Source organism: Megascapheus bottae, chromosome 14 (assembly GCF_031878675.1).
Source record: "Megascapheus bottae isolate mThoBot1 chromosome 14, mThoBot2.hap1, whole genome shotgun sequence".
NCBI lineage: Eukaryota > Metazoa > Chordata > Mammalia > Rodentia > Geomyidae > Megascapheus > Megascapheus bottae.
The window spans coordinates 53354941-53374071 of record NC_143522.1 but is presented as its reverse complement, the minus strand read 5'-3'; the positions used below and the strand labels follow the sequence as shown (position 1 = coordinate 53374071).

General features: G+C 54.6%; 1 protein-coding gene across 1 annotated transcript; it reads right to left on the bottom strand.

Annotated features, from left to right (window-relative positions):
• Positions 1-931: 931 nt before the first annotated feature.
• On the bottom strand, positions 932-17725 carry Carmil3 (capping protein regulator and myosin 1 linker 3). The gene is made up of 40 exons (XM_090344176.1): positions 17710-17725; positions 17337-17431; positions 17001-17051; positions 16847-16906; positions 16648-16763; positions 16371-16468; positions 16064-16134; positions 15885-15958; positions 15584-15659; positions 15418-15506; positions 14861-14955; positions 14558-14644; positions 14265-14374; positions 14063-14140; positions 13495-13571; positions 13312-13416; positions 13155-13224; positions 12608-12689; positions 12413-12509; positions 12210-12264; positions 11959-12131; positions 11659-11727; positions 11370-11463; positions 11178-11276; positions 10700-10828; positions 10419-10532; positions 9823-9998; positions 9226-9313; positions 8937-9077; positions 8591-8654; positions 8214-8422; positions 7008-7108; positions 6064-6379; positions 5625-5753; positions 3554-3620; positions 3369-3458; positions 1918-2036; positions 1661-1838; positions 1375-1485; positions 932-1281 (listed from the first exon to the last, which is right to left on the bottom strand). The coding sequence occupies exons 1-40, from the start codon at positions 17723-17725 to the stop codon at positions 1100-1102; spliced, it is 4251 nt and encodes a 1416-aa protein (XP_090200302.1). The 3' UTR covers positions 932-1099.
• Between the last annotated feature and the right edge of the window lie 1406 nt (positions 17726-19131).

Sequence of the window (19131 nt, the reverse complement as noted above, 5' to 3'; positions counted from 1 at the left end):
TAGAAACTCACACACAGACACACAAGCCATTACAAAAATGGGGGTAAGTATGACAAATGCAAAATGATGGATCTGCTTAAGGCACAGTGGGGGGCACAGTGCGATGAGTGGGGAAGGCATCAGGAAAAGTCTCTCAGAAGGAAGAGCCCTGATCAGGCTTTGAAAGCCAGGTTAAGCTGGGTGCAATGGCTGTAATCCTAGCTACTCAGGTGGCTGAGATCTGAGGATTGCAGTTCAAAGCCAGCCAGGCACTAAAGTATGAGAGACTCTTATCTCCAATTCATCACTAGAAAACCAGAAGTGGGGCTGTGGCTCAATGGTAGGGTGATAGCCTTGAGCTGAAGAGCTCAGGGACAGCGCCCAGGGCCCAGAGTTCAAGCCCCATGACCAACAAAAAAGAAAGAAAAGAAAGCCAGGTTCGTATTTGCTAGGATACCAAGGAAAATGATTAATTTAACCATTGATCTTCCCAAGCTAGAGATGTGCACACTTCTAACCCACTCCGAGACTGATGGCCTCCAGGGATGACCCAACATATAGCATCATAGGTGAACACGTGTATGAGTGTGTACATGTACTGCTCCCCAGTCCCTTCTCTGTGTACTAGTCTTCCAATCTCATCACTCCCCCCACCCCCCATACGCTGGACACACACTGTGTTGATTTCTGTCATTTCAGTCCCTTGTGTAACCCTGACTGCATATAACCTCCACCCTAGACGGGGGGCCTCTGTCAGCAGTTCTCTGGTCCTCCTCCTTCCCCTCTTGGAACCCCATCTCTATCCCTGAGGTGTGTGCCCCTCGAATCCCCACTGTGGTCAAGCCCTAGGAGCCTAAGACGGGAGCAGGTGTTGGTGGGCTGGTGGCAGTGTTTGGAGAAGACAGCAGAGACTTGAGGCAGACAGTGATTTTGTTTTTTTTATTCTGTACAAATGGGGAGGATGCCCCTGGGCATAGAGGACCAGAGATAGACCCTCCCGGGGGAGGGGCCAGGCCCAGCCCGGAAGCTGTCTGCAGAGCACAGCTTAGAGGCAAGCATTGAGAGTCTTTCTCTTTCCAGGGGCTCCTTCCCTTCCAGTCCCCCATCCTGCTCTCTGGGCCTAGTCCTGCCATGCTGCCGTGTAGGGCAGGGGCTGGCTGGGGATTGGGGGAGCAGGGGTGGATGGGGGTCTGAGTCCTTGTGAGGCACATGTCGCAGAAGGCTGGGGAGGGTGTTCCGTAATGTCAGTCTGTTCCTGGCTCACTGGCTCCTGTTGGAGACAAGTCCAGGGAACCCTGTTTCCTGGGCAGAAAGAAGCAGCCACCCAGTGTTGGGGTTTCAGGGGCACCACGCTAGGTCAGTGGGAAAGAGAACCCACCCTCTCACCACTGGCACCTGCGAGGTCAGGGGGCCGTCTTCTATCAGGCTCCAGTTTGTCGCAGGACTGTGCCCGACGTGTCCTCTTGGGCTTCAGGGGGGCTGTCCGGCGGCCTGGATCAGGGGGTCCTGAAATAAGAGCCATAGCAAATCTAGCATACGAGAGAGACACACAGGCTGGGCCGTTCACCCAGGCTATGACTCTGGCTGTCACCCATTTCGTGCTTTAGAAGGGGACCGGATGTGACGTACCAGCAAGGGACCAGAGGTTCCCCCAGTCCCCCGCTCAGCCAGAATGGCAGACCTTGCACATCTGGCTCCTCTTGGTCTTGTGAACCCAGTCTCAGCCGGGGCTTATTGACTCCCAGGGTGACACTGCCAGCCTCAGCCTCCTCCCTGCTTCCTGGCATCTGGGGGGGCTTCCGACCCCGGGGTACAGCCACTGGCTTGGGGGGTCGTGGAGCTAAAGGGGGGTCTTGCAGCTGGCAGAGGAAGGAAGAGGCTGGATCAGTTAGTCTCTTGCTCTTCAAAGCATACCCTCCCCCACCTTCTTGCCTTCACCTTGGCATTTCTAGCTGGAACTGTCCTCTCGGGGAATAAGGCCCTCTCCTTTTCCTCCTCTCCATCTTGGGAGGCTGGGCTAGGGCTCTGGCAGCTGTGGTTGGGGGCACTCTCTTCAGCTAGGGGACAGGAGACAAGAGAAGCTAGAGGAAAAGGCATTATGGCAGAACCCTCCCCGGATCCTCCTCCCATGATTCTCTATGGGCCAGGAGTCCCCGCCCCAGTCCATCTGCTTCCACAATTACCCTCTATGTCTTCTTCTACTTCCATAGTTCCTATTCCTGGGTTTGTGGGGTCACCCTAAGTTTGTCACTTCTGTCCTACTGTCCTTCCTGCAGAGCAGGCTTTTTCCTGTTGGGGCAGAGCCAGGGCAGGGGCCTTTTGGGTCCATGGGCATGGTTGCCCATCCATGGCTGCAGTGTCCCAGGGCTCTGCCAAGGCTGCAGCTGGGCACTGCGTCATCTGCCAGTCTGATTTAGATAATGGGAGCCTCAAGGAGAGGTGCCCTGGAATGCTTGTTCCTCAGCCCTGTGGCTTTAAGCAACATGGGCAAAAGGGTAGAATAGTGGGAAAGATATTGGCTGAGTCTGTATCTCTGGTGTCAATGGAGCACTCAAAGTGAAATCAGCAAAGATGCCCCCCACCCATGCCAGGCTGGCTTCAGAGGATGGGATACACACTATTAGGTACTACTATGCCTCAAGTCAGCTGACTGCACTGGGAAGGGGAGAGAGGTGCGAAGGTTGGATGGAGCAGGACAGGACAACGGGCAGTAGATGATCCAAGCCAGATCTGTTTCGGACTAAGAGTGTGTGTGTTTTGCAGGGAGATTTTGTCCCGGTCAGACTCTGTTGGGAGTCCTATTGCAGGCTATTGGGAACTTGAATGGACTCGAGTTTCTGTAGTGGCTTCATCAGAAGGTACTCTGAGCCCATCAGGAGGACAGTTTCCAGACCTGGAATAATCCCTCCTTCCATTACTCCTCTCTAGTCATGAAACCAGAAAGTGGCTTGTTTAAGGTTCTGGGTTGCTAAGCAGGATTAATACTCAGGCTTCTCTCCTTTAGGGCATCTTTCTGTTTGCACAAAGCTGGGGAATTTGCAGCAGACCTGACATTTCTGGCACTTACTGGTAGATGGAATTGCCTCACCTCTTTTGAGCTAGGGTGCAGAATTAGGCTTTCTCCACAGAGGGAAGGCCTTGATTCACTGTGCTGACAGTGAGCAGAGGTGACACCTATCTTAGGGAATTCACCAGAACCAATCACAAAACACAGTTTCGGTACTGAGAATAGGTCACTTTGTAAATATCCGTAAACATTATCATGTTAGCTTCTTACAACAACATCTTGGCTGTAACTTCCCCAAGGCAAGGACTATGGCTTCTGTTTCTTTGGGAACATGGGTATACGTGAACCTTGAATGCTGCTGCCTGAGAAGAGGTTTCCATACCTATGTGCCATGTGGCCTCTGCTCGGCGCATGGCGCTGAAGCTTGGTTTGGTGCTCTGGGGTGGCGGAGGGGGTTTCCAGGCTCCGGGCCCTGGAGTGGAGGAAGGGGATGTGAAAATGGAGGGAAAAAAGGAAACGCATAATTAAGAGAGATCCATGAAAGAGGGGCCAAAGGTTCATTCTCACCTGCATCATCTGAAGAGCGCCGTTTCTGCCAAGCCTGGGCGCTGTCCTCCAGGTCTGGGCCTGCGCCCTGAAAGGATGGCTGTCAGATCATGAGAAAAGTCCCCTCCATGGGGTTCTGCAGCTGACAAGGGCTTTTTATTTAGCAGCTTGTGTCAGTGGCATGTAACTAGCTCCTAGATTCTAGGATTATGCTTTCCAAGGAGTGGCATCTATACCACCACACAGGTAAAAGAAATAACTTACACACGTGAACATACGGCTATCTTAATTATATGTATATGTGCTAGTACTGGAGCTTGAACTAAGGACCTGAGCACTGTTTCTTAGCTTTGTGTTCAAGTATGGTGTTTTACCACTTGAACCAAATCTCCTCCTCCTGATGCCTTGGGACTTGAACTCAGGTGCTTGGGTGCTATCTCTGAGCTTTTATTTTTTATTTTTTTGTTGGTTGTGGGACTTGAACTCTGGGCCTGGGTGTTGTCCCTGAGCTCTTCAGCTCAAGGTTATCGATCTACCACTTGAGCCACAGTGCCACTTCTGGTTTTCTGGTAGTTAATTGGAGATAAGAGTCTCATAGACTTTCATGCCCAGGTTGGCTTTGAACCTTGGATCCTCAGGTCTCAGCCTCCTGAGTAGCTAAGATTACAGGTGTGAGCCACCATATTCGGCTGCTATCTCTGAGCTTTTATGTTAGCACTGTATAATTTGGAACACAGCTCCACTTCTGGCTTTTTTTCCCCCCTTAAAAAAACAAAAAACAGGGGCCAGGAGTTTGGCCTAGTGGTAGAGTGCTTGCCTAGCATGCACGAAGACCCACCCGGGTTCGATTCCTTGGTACCACATACTTAGAAAAAGCCGAAAGTGGTGCTGAGGCTCAAGTGGTAGAGCTCTAGCCTTGAGAAAAATCCAAGGACAGTGCTCAGGCCCTGAGCTTAAGCCCAGGGCAACAACAACAACAACAACAACAACAAAAAAACCCCAAAAAACAAAAAACAACTGTTTGGGGACTGGGAGGTTAGCCTAGTGGTAGAGTGCTTGCCTAGCATGCATGAAGACCCAGGTTCGGTTCCTCAGTACCACATATACAGACAAGCCAGAAGTCGTGCTGTGGATCAAGTGGTAGAGCTCTACCCTTAAGAAAGCCCAAGGACAGTGCTTAGGCCCTGAGTTCAAGCCCCAGGACTGGCAAAAAAAAAAAAGAAAAAAAAGAAAAAAATCTGAAAAAAAAAAAAGCTTTAATTATTGATAAGCGACTCATTAATGTTCCTGTCCAGGCTGGCTTTGAACCATGATCTCAGCCTCCTGAGTAGTTAGGATTACAGGCATGAGCCACTGGCACCTGGCTTCATTTTACTTTTTTTTTTTTTTTGCCAGTCCTGGGCTTGAGCTCAGGGCCTGAGCGCTGTCCTTGGACTTTCTCAAGGCTAGAGCTCTACCACTTGAGCCTCAGCACCACTTCTGGGTTTTTTCTATGTATGTGGTACCGAGGAATCGAACCTGGGTCTTCATGCATGCTAGGCAAGCACTTTAACCACTAAGCCAAACTCCCGGCCCCTTCATTTAACTTTTTTAAATGTTTAGAGACAAATGTCTCACTGACTTTTCTGCCTTGGCTGCATTTGGATTGAGATCCTCAGATCTTAGCTTCATCACAGGAAGGCATTTGTATATTTTACTTGTAGTGGAAAAAAAATGTTGCTTACAAGAAACCTGTGATTTTAGGCTCATGATAACTTTCAAAGGATGAGCAAATTTAAATAAAAATTTATGTAAATAATAATTCAGGTAGCACATGGATGAAGTAAAAGGCAAATGGTAATGGTTGTAATCAAGTCACCAAAAGTTGCTAAACATAGCACTGGAGGCATTTTATGGCATTTTATATGCTCCAGGACAGTAAGTAGCTGGTTCTGATTCCATAGCAAGTATGTGGTAGAACAGATGGCAGCTAACAACTTCTAGTGCCAAAGCAGGCTGCTTTCTCCACTGAGCACCAGGGATAAAGAAGCAGGAAGAAGTTGTTGGATAGACTCTCACAGGACTTCAGTTTGCCCACCCAGACTCTCCTCACCTCTCTTTTTCCATCGAAGCTCCAACCTTTAGCTCTTCCTAAGCCAGGAAGAGCAACACCATGTAGTCTTGGCTGCTGTGCTGTCCCAGGGGCTGGGCCCCCTTCCCCGGGCTCAGTCCCCTCAGTGGCCTACAACAAGGTGTCTAGTTTACAAGTAGTTCTCGATTGAAAACGGACTGCACAGGCAGCAATTGAGTCGTGGGGAGGACTTGTGCCCCCATGGAGCCCCTTCTGGGGATATCCAGTTTAGACCCCTCTGATGTTCTGTTTGCATGCAGCATTCCCAGTGTGCTCTGGACCACAGGTTTTCCAAAAGAGGATAATTAAAACCACCAAGATTCCCCAGAATGCTAGGCTCTAGGATTTTCCTGTCAAGGTTAGGCTGGGCCTTATGTGGGACTGGAGAAGGGGTGGATGCAGGATCCTCTGCCTCACTTACCATCTTCCTCCGGAAGGAAGGCCCCCTGCTGCCTCCAAAGCCGGGAAGGAGGTTGCTCTCTTCCTCTGGGGTCCAGCAGGGAGAGGAGTTATTGCCAAGGCTTGGGGGATCTGGGCTGGGAGGGCTCTCCTGAGTTGGGGGTGGGGGTGGGGGTGGAGGGAGGAGAAGTCCTGCCGTAGGGGATCCTGGCCCTCTGTCGCCTTTGAAGCTCCGTGGTCGGCGGAAGTGAAACAGGCCACGACGTCTCTTCTTCTGGAGTGGAGGCAGTGGTGGCTCTGAGAGGCCTGGCCGCATGGTCCTCAGAGTCCGAGGGTAGCTGGGCAGGGTAGGGGAGAATTAGTGATAAATGGCAGAAGCATGATCTGATGTGTGTGTGTGTGTGTGTGTGTGTGTGTGTGTGTGTGTGTGTGTGTGTGTGTGTGTGGAGGGGAGAGGGTTTCCTGTGTGGATCTGTGCCTAACCAACATCCTTTTTACTCTCATCTCACTGTATGTAGTCCTTTCTGCTTGATTATCAGAGCAGGTGGTTTTCCTATTTCCCCGTCTTCTTTCCCCAAGATGGAGTCTATCTTTCCAGGTAATCTCTCCACTCCTACCACCATTTTTTTTCCCCCCAGTTCCTCCAAGTGACCCAGCTCTTCCATAATAGGCCTTGGGAGTCGGGGCAGGGCACTGAGGAAGACTACTCTCCTCAGGGCCTCTACCCCAGAGCCTGGCACCCTGCTCTGTTTCCACCATCCCACTCCAGTGGTTCATCTTATCCAGCCATTCTAAGAGACTCAGAAGCCATAGGAGATAAGGGATGAGCAAGGAACATGGGGAAATGTCCCAGAGACACTGAGTTGGGGACACTTGTCAGAGATTTCATAGGAGGCAGGGGAACACAGGAGCCCTTTATAGGGCCTTGGAGCATTTTGAAAATGGCAACATGTTCAGGTGTCATACCTAGAACTTTCATCCATGACTCTTCGGCTGAAGAAGTCCTCCAGCCCCTCATCCAGGCGGGTGGCCATCCCGTTCTCCTGATGAGTCCCAGATGCTGGGACCTGCTGGGAAGGAGGTCCCATGACTTCTTATCTGAGGGCTTTATCTTTTGTACTTAAAATTTAGACTTCAACAGGGCATTCACTAAGCTTGTAGCACTTGGAGTGCCCCTTCACCCCAGTCAGAAAGTCACTGCCAGTGGCGCGCTGGTGGCTCACATCTATAATCTTAGTTACTCAGGAGGCTAAAATCTGAGAATCTGGATCCAAGTCAGCCTGAACAGATAATTTTTTGGGGGGGGGGTTATGGGGCTAGAACTTGGCCTAGCTGTCACTGAGCTCTTCAACTCAAGGGTACCACCATAGCCCTAGGCCTGGGCATTATCCCTGAACTCTTTAGCTCAAGGCTACCATCCTACACTCAAGCCAAGCCCCACTTCCTATTTTCCAGAGGTTAACTATAGATAAGAATCTCAGGTCCTTTTGTGCCGAGGCTGGATTTGAACCTTGAGTCTCAGATCTCAGGCTCCTGAGTAGCTAGGATTACAGGAGTGAGTCATTGCACTGGCTTGGACAGATAATTCTGAGAGTCTTATATCCAAGTAACCAGAGCCAGAAGCAGAAGTATGGCTCAAATGGTAGTGTTAGCCATGAGTGGAAAAAGCTGGGTGAGGGTATGAGGCTCTGAGTTGAAGTCCAAATATAAGTCTCTGTGTGGCAGAGATCCCTTTCCTCCCTCCTTCTTTTCCTTCCTCACTCCCCCCTTCCTTTCCTTCCTTTCCTCCTCCCTCCCTCTCTCTCTTCCTTCCTCCCTCTCTCTCCCCATCCCTTCCTTCCCCTCTCCTTTCTTTCCTTCCTTGGAGATGGGGGAGAGGGGCAGGTCTCACTGGTCTTGAATTCATGGATTATGCAATCCTCTCCTGCTTCGGCCTGGCCTCCAGAGTAGCTGGGATTACAACTATACCAAGTCTGACTAGACAGAAACTTCTTATTTCTAATAAGGTCTGGCTCTGGTCCCAACTGGATAATCCTTTAACTGTTTGATGGCTTGCCTGGCATCTTATCAATTTACTGAAGCTAATGTGTTGGGCATTTGGGTCCTAACACTAGAACCCCTAGTTTCATTGCTAAGGAAAGTTGGTTCTCATGCAAGGCCTCTGGGACTCACGCTGGGCCGACCAGGTCCTGGGGGGGTGGTCCTGGGAGGTCGGGGCCGCCCTTGTGTTTGATGCCTTAGCTTATAACCATGAGTGGGCAGTTCAGATAGGCCTTCCCAGGAGCCACCAGCTGTAGCCTGGCTGCCCCCAAGTCCTGAGAACCAGCCAGGAGGGATTCCCAGGTTTCCCAGTTGGCTTTCCATGTCCTGAGGGCTCCCACCTGTAGGCACAATAGCATTAGCGGGACTAGCAGGAGGAATTTAAAAGAAAAGAAAAGAAAAGAAAAAGCAGGATGGGGAAGCAGAGAAAAAAAAAAGACAGTTAAAAAAAAAAAAAGAACAGGGAAAGTGTGGCTGGAGCACATAAACAAGGGAGGCTGGGGACTCACTGATGAAAGTAGACACTGGCCGGATCTTTCTGCAGCGCTTCTGCTTTTTGATAGCCATGGTGTCCTGCAGAAGTGGAGACAAAGTGTAGGGCCAGGGCTCACACAGAAAACCTCATCTGGAGTCTCTCACCCCTCACCAAGGATCATGGCCTGTTCCTTAAAGTCCATCCTGTCTCTCCTTCAACGGCTGAGTGTTGGGACTAGGGAAATGGCTGGCCTGGACTGGGGCTGAAGGAGGTCAAGCGAAGTGGGGTAAACAGAAGAGTCTGGAGAAATGGGACAGTGTTGTACGAGTTCAGGGACAGGGCCCGGGTTAAAGAGGGGAGTGGGAGTGCTGGGGGCTCACGATGTTGGTCCCGAGTTCATCGTCTGTGGTCTCCTCAGGGTCGTGGTTCCGGCCTCGGCCTCGGGAAGTCAGATCCTGTCCTTGCCCAGGTCCTGCTGCTGGTGGATCTGACAGTGTCCTTAACTGGGTCAGGTGCCGGGCCTGGGGCAGGACCGATGTGAATAGAATTCTAAGGAGTCTGCTCACATTCCAGGGCCGTGAGAGAGAGAGTGCGTGAGCATGGTTCAGGGGAGAGGGCTGATCTGGTGTGGAGGACATGCCTGAGTCTCCCTGGGCGCACAGGCCTTACCAGGCTCTTGTGGGAGTGGTACAGCTCCTGCAGGATCTCATCCACTATGGAGTTGGTCAAGTAGGTGACAACTGACAGCTTCACCTCACTGTAGGCAAAAGTGGAGCTGCTTAGCCACCCCTGCCAGGGTTGTGTGCTTCAGCCCTTCTGTTCTCAGATGCCCAAGAATGAGCCAGCTGGTCTGGTTTTAAGGATAGGAACCAGGCTCAAGCCTGGCTGTTTCATCCTGACATGTGCACTAAATTCCTTTTGCTTTGGTAAGTGGTAGCACTCAGCCCAGAATGAATAAACCCGGGGAGGGGGCAAGGAAAAGAGCACATCTCTATACTTGGCTCATATTACTTTCTCGTTGCCCATAGTCTAGTGTATGTGTGGGGCATGTATGTGTATGCCTATTTGTGTCCTACCCTCATTTCTGCAATAAAACTTAAACTTAGGTTTTTAGGGCAAAGAGCAGTCAGATCCTAAATGGTAAGGCTGCATGGGATCAAGCGTTACCCCTGTAATGGAAGTTATCCATGTATTATTCATTGCTGATGGCTCCCCAGTCTAAGTGCTCTGGGACAAATGCAGCCCCAGCCCCATCCTCCGACTCACTCCAGCTTGTTCTGGATGTCTTGTCCAGCCTGCTCCAGCAGTGCCCCCCGGATAAAGTTCCGGGGCACAGTGACGCGCTCTGCCACATTGCTCAGCATCTTATTGTGCCCCTCGGCCACCCGCATGGCCACAGGGCATAACTCCTGTGTTAGGCTGACCATGGACTCCAGGATCACCTAGTTTGGAGTGGGGAGAGGGAGGCAGAGATCTAGGAGGGACAGGGTCAGGACTGCACCATAACAGAAAAGACTTCAGCCTGACTAGTCCAGTCCCTGCCCCTGCCCCCCTCGTGGTGAAACTGAGGGATCTCAGGTCAAGCTTCTCTACTGCTTCGTCACTGCTCGGTCTACGCTATCATATCCGTCCAAGGATCAGAATCCAGAGGTGGGAGGGAGGTTAAAGATCAGGGTTCAAGGTTGAAGAACTATAAGTGTTTTTGTAGCACCCTGACATGGGGAACTCTGAGGGGTCTCAGCTCTATGCATATTCTTCTTGCCCCTCCCCGATAATCTCCCTGCTCTGACTTCAGCCCTTGGCTTAGGACTTCCATCAATATTGGACTTCCGTCATGGCCTCCTCCCTCCCCCAGAACTTGCCTGCAGCTCTTTGTCCACAGCCTTGGACACCTCACTGGCTACTGACTCAAGCCTCTGTCGAACAGGCCCATCGTTGGCCAGCACATGTCCCAGCTCATAGAGGCTGGGAAACAGCTGGAGAAGGAAAGGGTTAACTTCAGAGGCCAGAATCTGGGCCTCCTAGGTGGCTGATTTAGAAGGATGCATGCATGGGACACCGCCTGCATTCTCCTGAGTTAGCTTATGGGGCCTTCTTGAGTTCTGCAGGCTGTCAGGGAAGGGCAGAGCTGTGGAATGCTCACCGCCCGGGAGTTTTTGGCATCCTTGATGAGGTCCCGAGCATAGAGCAGCTCATCCTGTACAGGCTCCAATGGGCACAGCCTCAGGGCTCGCACCTCCTCCTGCACTCGCCCACACAGCCGCTGCAGCATCTGGAGCACAATGGCAAGAGTGTCAGGGCTCCCAGGATGGAGCCCTTGGGCTAGGATTCTGGTGCCAGCATTGCCAGTGGTGATGGTGGTGAGGTCTCAGGATCACTTGGTCTCTCTCCATGGGTGACCAGCCAAGCTCTCCAAGTCCCGTGCAGCCCTTGTCTGGGGGCTACCTGCTGTTGGCCCACAATGGATTTGGGCCCTATATTCTGAGTGTCTTTTTGCTCTCCCACCTACTCCATCCAGTGACGGGCACTACATATGCCTTTTCATGCTGTCATGTTTTACCTGGGCTTTACCACATGCATGCCCCATGCACACCCTGTGTGTCCCAGAGGGAAACGTTTACTTGCTCGGCGCTGCTGGTCACAAGGCCCTGCTGCAGCCTGAAGGCCTGCTCCTGGGGACATGTCTGGGAGTGGTTGTTTCTCACCAGGCACCACTGGATCTGGGGACGGTGGAGTGGGGGGTGGGGAGGGCTGGGGATGTGGGCTGTCCTCTGCCCCTTGTCACCCCTCCCTGCTCCCGACAGCACCTCTACCTTCTGCCAGACATCCTCGGTGCGCTCAGGGGCGCTGCGGTAGGCCTGGGAGATGTCGCTCACCGGGAAGGACATGAAGCGCAGTGTGTGATTGCTGTGGTAGGGGACATAGGTGGGGAACAGATAAGGCAGAAACCTAGTCCTTGCTCACCAGTTCCCTTTTCCACGGCTATTCTTTACATTTCTGTGCACATAGGTCAAGGGTGTGCGAGGGACATGGAGCGGTTCAGGCCTGACCTTGACATCAGCAGGCTGGGGGCTGGACTAGGGCAGGCCTTGGTCCACTCACCTCTCCAGAGCCCTGGCGATGTCCAGGAAGCCCAGGGCAGACGTGTTGTTCCGGTCCCACAGGATAGTTCTGGAGGGTGGGGGAAGGTGAGGGTCAGGGGTACAGTCCTTTCAGAGACCCTTCTTTCCTGAACGATGAGGATGACTTCCAAAAAGGAGAGGCACAGGGCATGGAAGAAAGCGAGGAGAATGTGTGTGTGTGTGTGTGTGTGTGTGTGTGTGTGTGTGTGTGTGTGTGTGTGTGTGTGTGTGTGTGTGTGTGTGTATGGGGCTCTGGGTCAGAGGCTCCATGTGCTCTCACCTGAGCGAGGAATTTATCTGCAGGGCCTTAGACAGCATCTTTGCCCCGATGTCCTCCATGCCATTGCCACTCAGATCCACCTTGGCCAGGCAAGTGTTGCTGCCCAGGGCATTGATGAGGATGCTGGTGCGGAGCTTCAGCCGGGAGTCTGCCACTGACAGTGACTGCAGGGACTGAGTGGGAGAGTGGGGGTTGGGTCCAGTCCCCACAGTGCCCTCCCTGCTGGTCCTCTCCTAGGCCAGGTCACTCACACAATCCTCTTCCTGGATCATTTGCACCAGCTTGTGGAGGATCTCCTCCAGGGTCCTGTGGGGAGTTGGGGCTTAGAGCGGGAGGGGAGAGGTTTGCGGTCATGCTATTGGAGAGGTGGCCAGAGGCAAGACAGTGAGCCAAGAGGACGGGTGAATGGTAGGATGAGGGTCTGTGAAGGCATGAGGGTGGGGACGGTGCTCACTTGGCCTTGACATTGAAGTTCTTGCCCAGAAACAGGTGCTTGAGGGACTTGTTCTTGCCAAGTGCAGGCACCAGTGTCAGGAGGTCTGAGTCGAACCCTGGTCAGGAAATGGGAATATCCTGGCCTCGAGGCCTGGGACTTGACACAATCTCCTCAGGGCTTCTTCCCCATGTTCAAAGAGCCATCCTGACTCACCATTATCAGATAGATCTAGGCTGCCCACACAAGTGACAGTCCCCAGCTGCTCCTGCAAGGCCTGGGCTCCTGCTGAGCGAAGCTGCAAGGACAAGGAGGGGTGGGAAAAGGAGTAGGGTAAATGAGGGAGGTGGTTGGGCAATTTTAACCCTCAGAGACAGATGTAGTCACCCTAGATCTCAAGGTCATGCCAAGTTTTGGCTGTGAAGTCAGAGAGGCCCTTTCTCCACAGTGCATCTTTCCCCAGGACAATCGCCCCAGCTTCAGCTAGAAAGGTTGCTGCTCGTAAGACAGCTTGCTCCTGCCCTCTGCTGGTAAAGCTTAGTATCTCACATCTAATGATAGGGGCAGAGCTCCTGGAGTCTAAAAATGAATGGCCACTAAAGAGAGGGTCCTTGACCAGTCTGAGAGAGAAAGTAGAGTTGTGGTGGGATTGGAGAGGTGCAGGGTGGTAGCAGAGAGGGGAGGTGAAGCCAGTGCCAACTGAGCTTGGAGAGATGAACACTGGGGGAATCGGCGTGGGGGCCAGCAGCGTGCCCAGGCTCACCTCACAGCTGCTGAGGTCAAGGTGCAGATCGCTGAGGTGACTGTTGAGGGAGAGGCCCTGAAGCAGCGCCCTGTGGGACAGCCAGGAGGCACATCTTTATTTCTCCCCCCTGCTCCTTCAGCTCCCATGGGCACCCCCAACCCTGCACCCACCCGACCTGAGGGCCTCCAGGGGCAGCCTCGTAGAGGACAGGCTGACGTGGCTCAAGGTGTAGGCGCTGCTGAAGAACTGCTTGAAGGCCGGTGGGGCCTCCCGGCCTTTCCTGTGGAGACCCCTGAGGTCAGAAAGGGAGGGGAAAGGCCACCACGTGCTCCCTCCCTCCCTGCCCTGCCTGCCCCACCTGTGAGAGCAGCTGTTGCGAGCCAGGTTGAGGTAGGTGAGGTGGGAGCAGCAGCCGTGGAGTAGGGCACCCAGGAGCTGTGGATGGAGATGTGGTGGGTCTCAGAGGGGCTGGGCAGGCGGGGGTCCACATGCCCTCTCCTCCTCCATCAAGCTGCTGCCTCTTCCCCTCCCTGAGAGCCACATGCTGGATGCCCATGCAGCCCATAAAAGCCTCAGTGGAAGGGGAGTCGACCCTCTTCCTGGCTGCCACACGTGTGGCTCAGAGGCAGTGTGGCTATAAGACACAGCTACTACTGGCTTCCCAAGGCATCTTTGCTCTGGCTTGGGGGAAATATCCTTTCTCACTTGTGGGTACAGTGCTGTGCTCAGTGAGATGCACTGAGGGCTAGCTTTAACACCCTTGTGTCTGGAGGAAGTATGAACTCATATAGGCAGGAGCTATTGTGGCTGAACCTACACCCATCCCACAATTTTTCTTTCCCTGTATACTTAGGGCAGGAGAGTGAGACAGCCCATCCCAACCTCCTCAAATTTCAGTCTGGCTCCCGCCAACATCAATCCCTCACCAAGTCAACGGCACAGTCAGTCCCCGATAGGTCCAGATGCACCAAGGCATTGGGCTGGGCCAGGAAACTGTAGAGGGCCTGGGGAAGAAAGCACAGACAGTCTGTCTGCCAGAAGAAGGGATGACAGAGTCTCCACACTCCCAGGGCTTGAATCCTAAAGGTGCTTTGATAGGAACGGAGACTATACAGTCCATGGACTCACATTGGCCTCGTCGGTGGCAAGCAGCCCTGGGTTCTTGCTCAGGTCCAGGTATCGAAGGGAGCTGGCAAACGCTGGGTTGGCTCCGAAGGTTTGGCCCAGTGCCTGGAGCCCTAAGCACAGCGGGCACTGGGCTGGGATAGCCCCCCTTCCCACCTCTTCCCTGCAGTACATGCCTCTTGCCTGCTCCCTTCTTCCCTTGACTTCTGGACGGTGAGTGTGGGGGTGGACCTCTGGGGTACAATATCACAGGCAGCAGCAGGGGAGGGTCATGTCAGGGGTGCTGGTTTGAGTACCTCGAGGGGAAATGGCAGTCTTGGCCAGGCACAGCTTGGTGAGGCCAGTAGGGAAGCAGAGGAGCTGCTGGCTCAGACTGAGAAAACCTGAGGAGTGGAGGGAGAACAGGCCAGTGAGCGGCTGCAGTGGCGACAGGTGGTGCCCAATAAGGTGAGGGTTCAAGTGGGGGTGCAGGCCTGGGGTAGAGGATGGAGGTGCTGGGGGAGAGGCGCCCAAGGTTCTTGCTCAGGTCCTGGACTGGGTTCTGGGCTAGGCCAGGGGTCTGCATTGCAATGGGGATAGGATTCAGGGCTAGGGCTCACCCTTGTCCTCGATGGGGTTGTGGGACAGAGTGAGGGCATGCAGCACACAGCTCCCGTTCTCCCCAAACACCCCGGCCAGCTTCTGGACAAAGTCCCTTCAGGGAAGGGAAGGAAGGATGTGTCCTGAGCTAAGCCTCAAGTCCCATCCCCTGGCCTTCCCTTCCTTTTCTGCCTGCCTGCCTGGCCAGAGGCCCCCACAGGGGGGGAGCAGCTCAGGGACTGCCAGGGACCTGGTCACTTCTGGAGTACCTGGGGTGTTCCACACCTGAGGAAGGTGTGCAGACACAAAGCCCCGCGCTGAGTTTTCAGGTCTGGAGCAGCCCACCCTACGTAGTTGATGGGAAGAGGAGCTGGGGCACCAAGTGTAATGGACAAAGGCCATTGTGAGGCTGAGGTCTAACTACTGGCTTGCTTTATGCCCTCCTTGGACGCCAGCCTCCTCTCTGAAAGAGAGGTGCTAGATGAGTAAATCCGGGGACCCATAGCATGCTCTGAAGTTCTAGAAGCCTCAGGATACATGAAGGGGAGCCATTGCCCACAGAGGAGACTGGCCTCACGTCTTAAGCCCAGCATTTTCCAGCACCAGCTCTTCGAGGCTCCCAGATTTGCTCAGAGTATGTAGCACCTGTTCTAGCACTTCTGAGCCCTGAGGACAGAGGAGTCCTGTGATCAGGAGCCAAGGAGGACACGCCTCTGCCCTTCCCCAACCCTCCTAGCTCTTACCAGCCGCAGGTCTTTGCAGTAAAGTTTGGTGAACCATTGGTTGTAGGCCAGGGCTGCTACCATTAGGGCCAAGTCTCTGTGGGGACAACGAAGGGGGTAGAAAGTGGTATGCACGTGGCTGGGACAGGAAGTAAGAGGCTAGGGATGGGCTGATTGGGCAGGGGAATGCTATATGGCAGTGGGATGAGGTGGGAAGTTGGGGAGGTAAGAGAAGGGATTGTGAGTGGGACTGTGAAGGGGGTATTGGAAAGTGCCAGGTTGGGCTGGGAATTTCAGAGCTGAATCTGCTGAGTGTGTTTACCGGCTCTCTAAGTGGCTGAAATCCATAAGATTGAACTCGCGGTTATCCTCAGCATGGTAGATTGTGTCTACATCCTTGGAGAGGTGGAACAGGTTCATACCTTCTCCCTTTCCTTTTCTGTCCCCTCCCTCTGGGGCCACTTCCTCCCTGCCAGTCCCTCCCTCCCTGCCCCAACATACCCATTGCACCTCCTCCCGACAGTGCAGCCCATTGTAGTCACACAGGGCAGCATAGGTCTCAGAGAAGCCACCTGTGGAGCGAGCAGGATGGCTTCATGAGGGCTACAGGGATGGCGAATAGGCTTGGGGTTCGAGGAGTGGTAGAGGTCATGGTATATGATAGTCTCCTGGTCCGTGTTGTTCCATGTACCTCCTGAGGTCCAGGAACAGTGGGATCCTCAGCACAGCCCTCCCCCCCCCCCCCCGCCGCCTCCCTCCACGGACAGGGTGGTTAATGGCCCACCTTCCTATGTCTACCCCTGCTCACCACACACACTGTGAGTGGTAGATGTGGAAGTTTCAGAGTTGGGGGATGTGTCTCGGGGCCCCTCGGGGGTGTCTGCATTTCCACGCCGGATCAAACACCTGGAAGATGAACAGATCATCCCAGAGATAGGGGGAAAGGGACTCTCAATCCTTTCCTTATTATTCCTGGGGACTAGAAGGTCTCCTGGAAAGAACAGGAGACATGCTTCTTGTGCCCAGGGGAAAGAGGAGTCTTCGTGATGCTGAATCCTTTGGGAGACTCCTAGTTTGCCACTCACCCAGGGCCAGGGCAGACCTTGGAGAGGGCAGAGCTCACGTGTCGAGTCACCTGGTCCACACTCTCAGCTGATGGCAGCCTCATGCTCACCAGGCCACGCTCGGTTTCTACCAGGATCTGGGGGAGAGGGAGTTGGACAGCCTTGGATTTCAGCTCTCTCCTTCAGCTGGCCCAACAGAGGCCTGAGCCCGGGTGCTCACCTGGTTCTGACTGAGCGTGTTGAAGGCACGGATCTCCAGGACATTGAAGGAGCTCTCCACCTGGAGAGATGGAGAGACTTAGCCGCTAAGGGCTTGGTCACTGGGCATGAGAGAGAGCATGCCAAGTGTTCTCTTGTTCCTCAGCCCAACTCACCTTGGCAGGAACTTTAAAGGGGAAGAGGTGAAGGCGCCAGGAGGTCAGAGCCTGAAGAAGAGAGTAGCAATAGCTCATGGCAGCTGTCTAGGCTCTGGTGCCCTTGCTCTCTTTTTGCCCCCTCTTAAGTACAGATAAGAGTACCTAGCTTTGGTTTGAGTACCTCCTTCCCTACCCTCAGCTCCTGGACATCAAGCCAGTTCAGTTCTCTTCTCTTGCTCCTGAGCTTTGGTTTCTCAGGGACCCCCCTGCCCCGCCACCATTTCTTCTGTCCATCTCCCTACAGCCCAGATGCTCTCACCGCCTGCTTCCTCTTCTCAACCCTTACACCCTCACCAGCACTCGGTCCTCAAACTTCTTGGGTTTTGTCTCCAGCTTCACACGATGTTGTTGGAGAACAGCCCCTTGGCTCAGGCACCTCCGGATGCTGTCTGCAAGTAGGTGGGTTCCTGCTCAGGCCTTCTCTTTCCCAGGTCACCCCCGCTTTCCCACAAGTCTCCAGGTAGAGGAAGGGGCAGGAGAGTGGCGAGAGAAATAGGGATGAAGAGACTTTTCCTTCTTTGGTGACTTTCTCATTAGAGAGGATACAGGATATGGAGAAAACTCTGGATCCCGATGTCCCCCAGTCAAGGGACAGTTGCTGAGCGACAATGTCTGTGGGAGGGTGTGTCTTACACTTCTGAGGGTGTAAAGGATTTTTCCAACTCACGCACTACAACAGCCATCAACACTACACAGTGAGTCAGTATGTAGGGTGCAGGAGTGTCCCTTGAGTATGTGCTGTGTGGCCTGGGTATGAGAGTCTGCCTTTACTATGAGTGTATGCCTGCCTTCTGAGGATGCCAAGAAGCCTGAGCATTGGTGGAGGCATTGGTGTTGATGGAGAAGTGTGAATGAATATGCTGGCTTGTAGCTGGGAAAGGAGCATAGTGCCAGACAGCGCCTGCCCCCCCCTCACCGTTAGGAAGGGGTGTCTGGAGTGGGAGTGGGGGCTTGGGGAACCGGGAAGGGATTTAGTGTTTAAATGAGCCCCATATCCCTCTTCTGGCAATACCTTCCAGAGATCCTACAATATGTGTGCGGTGGGGGTGCAGTTTCTGTAAAGCTGTGTCTACACACATCTCATGATTGTGTTCCTGAGTGTGTGTGTGTAGGTGTGGGAAATCGCCAGAGTGCAGCATGGCTGAGTATCCTTGAGCGTCCTGCTCTCTGCGTGGGCTCGCCTGAGCGCCTGCCTCCGAGGGGTCAGGGTTGTGGCAGTGCCAGGGGGAGGGGGCCAAGCTGGATCTGGGAAATCACGCAAGCAGAAGAGGCCTGGAGGTGTGGGTGGTGGGTAGTGAGCAGGGGTAGGCGGGGGGGGGCGCAGAGACCCCGCTCTCAGTCTGGGCCCTCTCCTCGGACTCCCTCCTTTGCCCCGCTGGCCCGGCGCCGCCGGCCTCCTGGGGGGCAGGTCCGGGGCGGGGCCGGGAGGAGGACGGTGCCGGGAGAGCGGCGGGCGGTCAGGACCAGGGGCAGCTCCCGTCGCCTAGCGGGGCGGGCCTGGCCCCGCCCGGCCGGGGCGCCGCGCGGAGGGGCCGGTCCGGGACGCTCGGAGTCAGCCCCGGGGAGCGCAGGGAACTGCACCTGTCCCCGAAGAGCGGGGCGGGCGGCCCGGGACCGCCAGGGTGAGGCGAGGGGGCCAGAGCCGGGGGCTCCGCGGACAGCGCTGCCCGAGCCCCGGGGCTGCGGGAAGAGGAACCGCCTCGGAGCAAGGACGCCGGCAGGGGCGGGGGGCGCCGGGCTGGGGCGCAGCGCGGGCAGGAAAAGCTTTGGGTCTGAAGATGCTCCCGGACGGGGCGTCCCAGACACCCGGGCAACCTCGTACCTTGCAGCTCGCGGGTGAGCTCCACGCCGGCTTTGGCCATGGCGGCCGCCGCCGCTGCTGCTGCTGCCGCCGCCGCCGCCGCCGCCGCCGAGGAGCCGCCGCCGCCGCCGCCGCCGCCGCCCGAAAGCCGCGGCACATGCTAGTCCCGGCTCCGGCCGGGCCCCGGCGCCGAGCGCTGCAGCAGCCGCCGAGCCCGCTCCCGTCAGGGGCGGCTGCGCGAGCGCTCCTCCCCCCGCCCGGAGCGCCGGGTCCCCCGCCCCGCCCGGA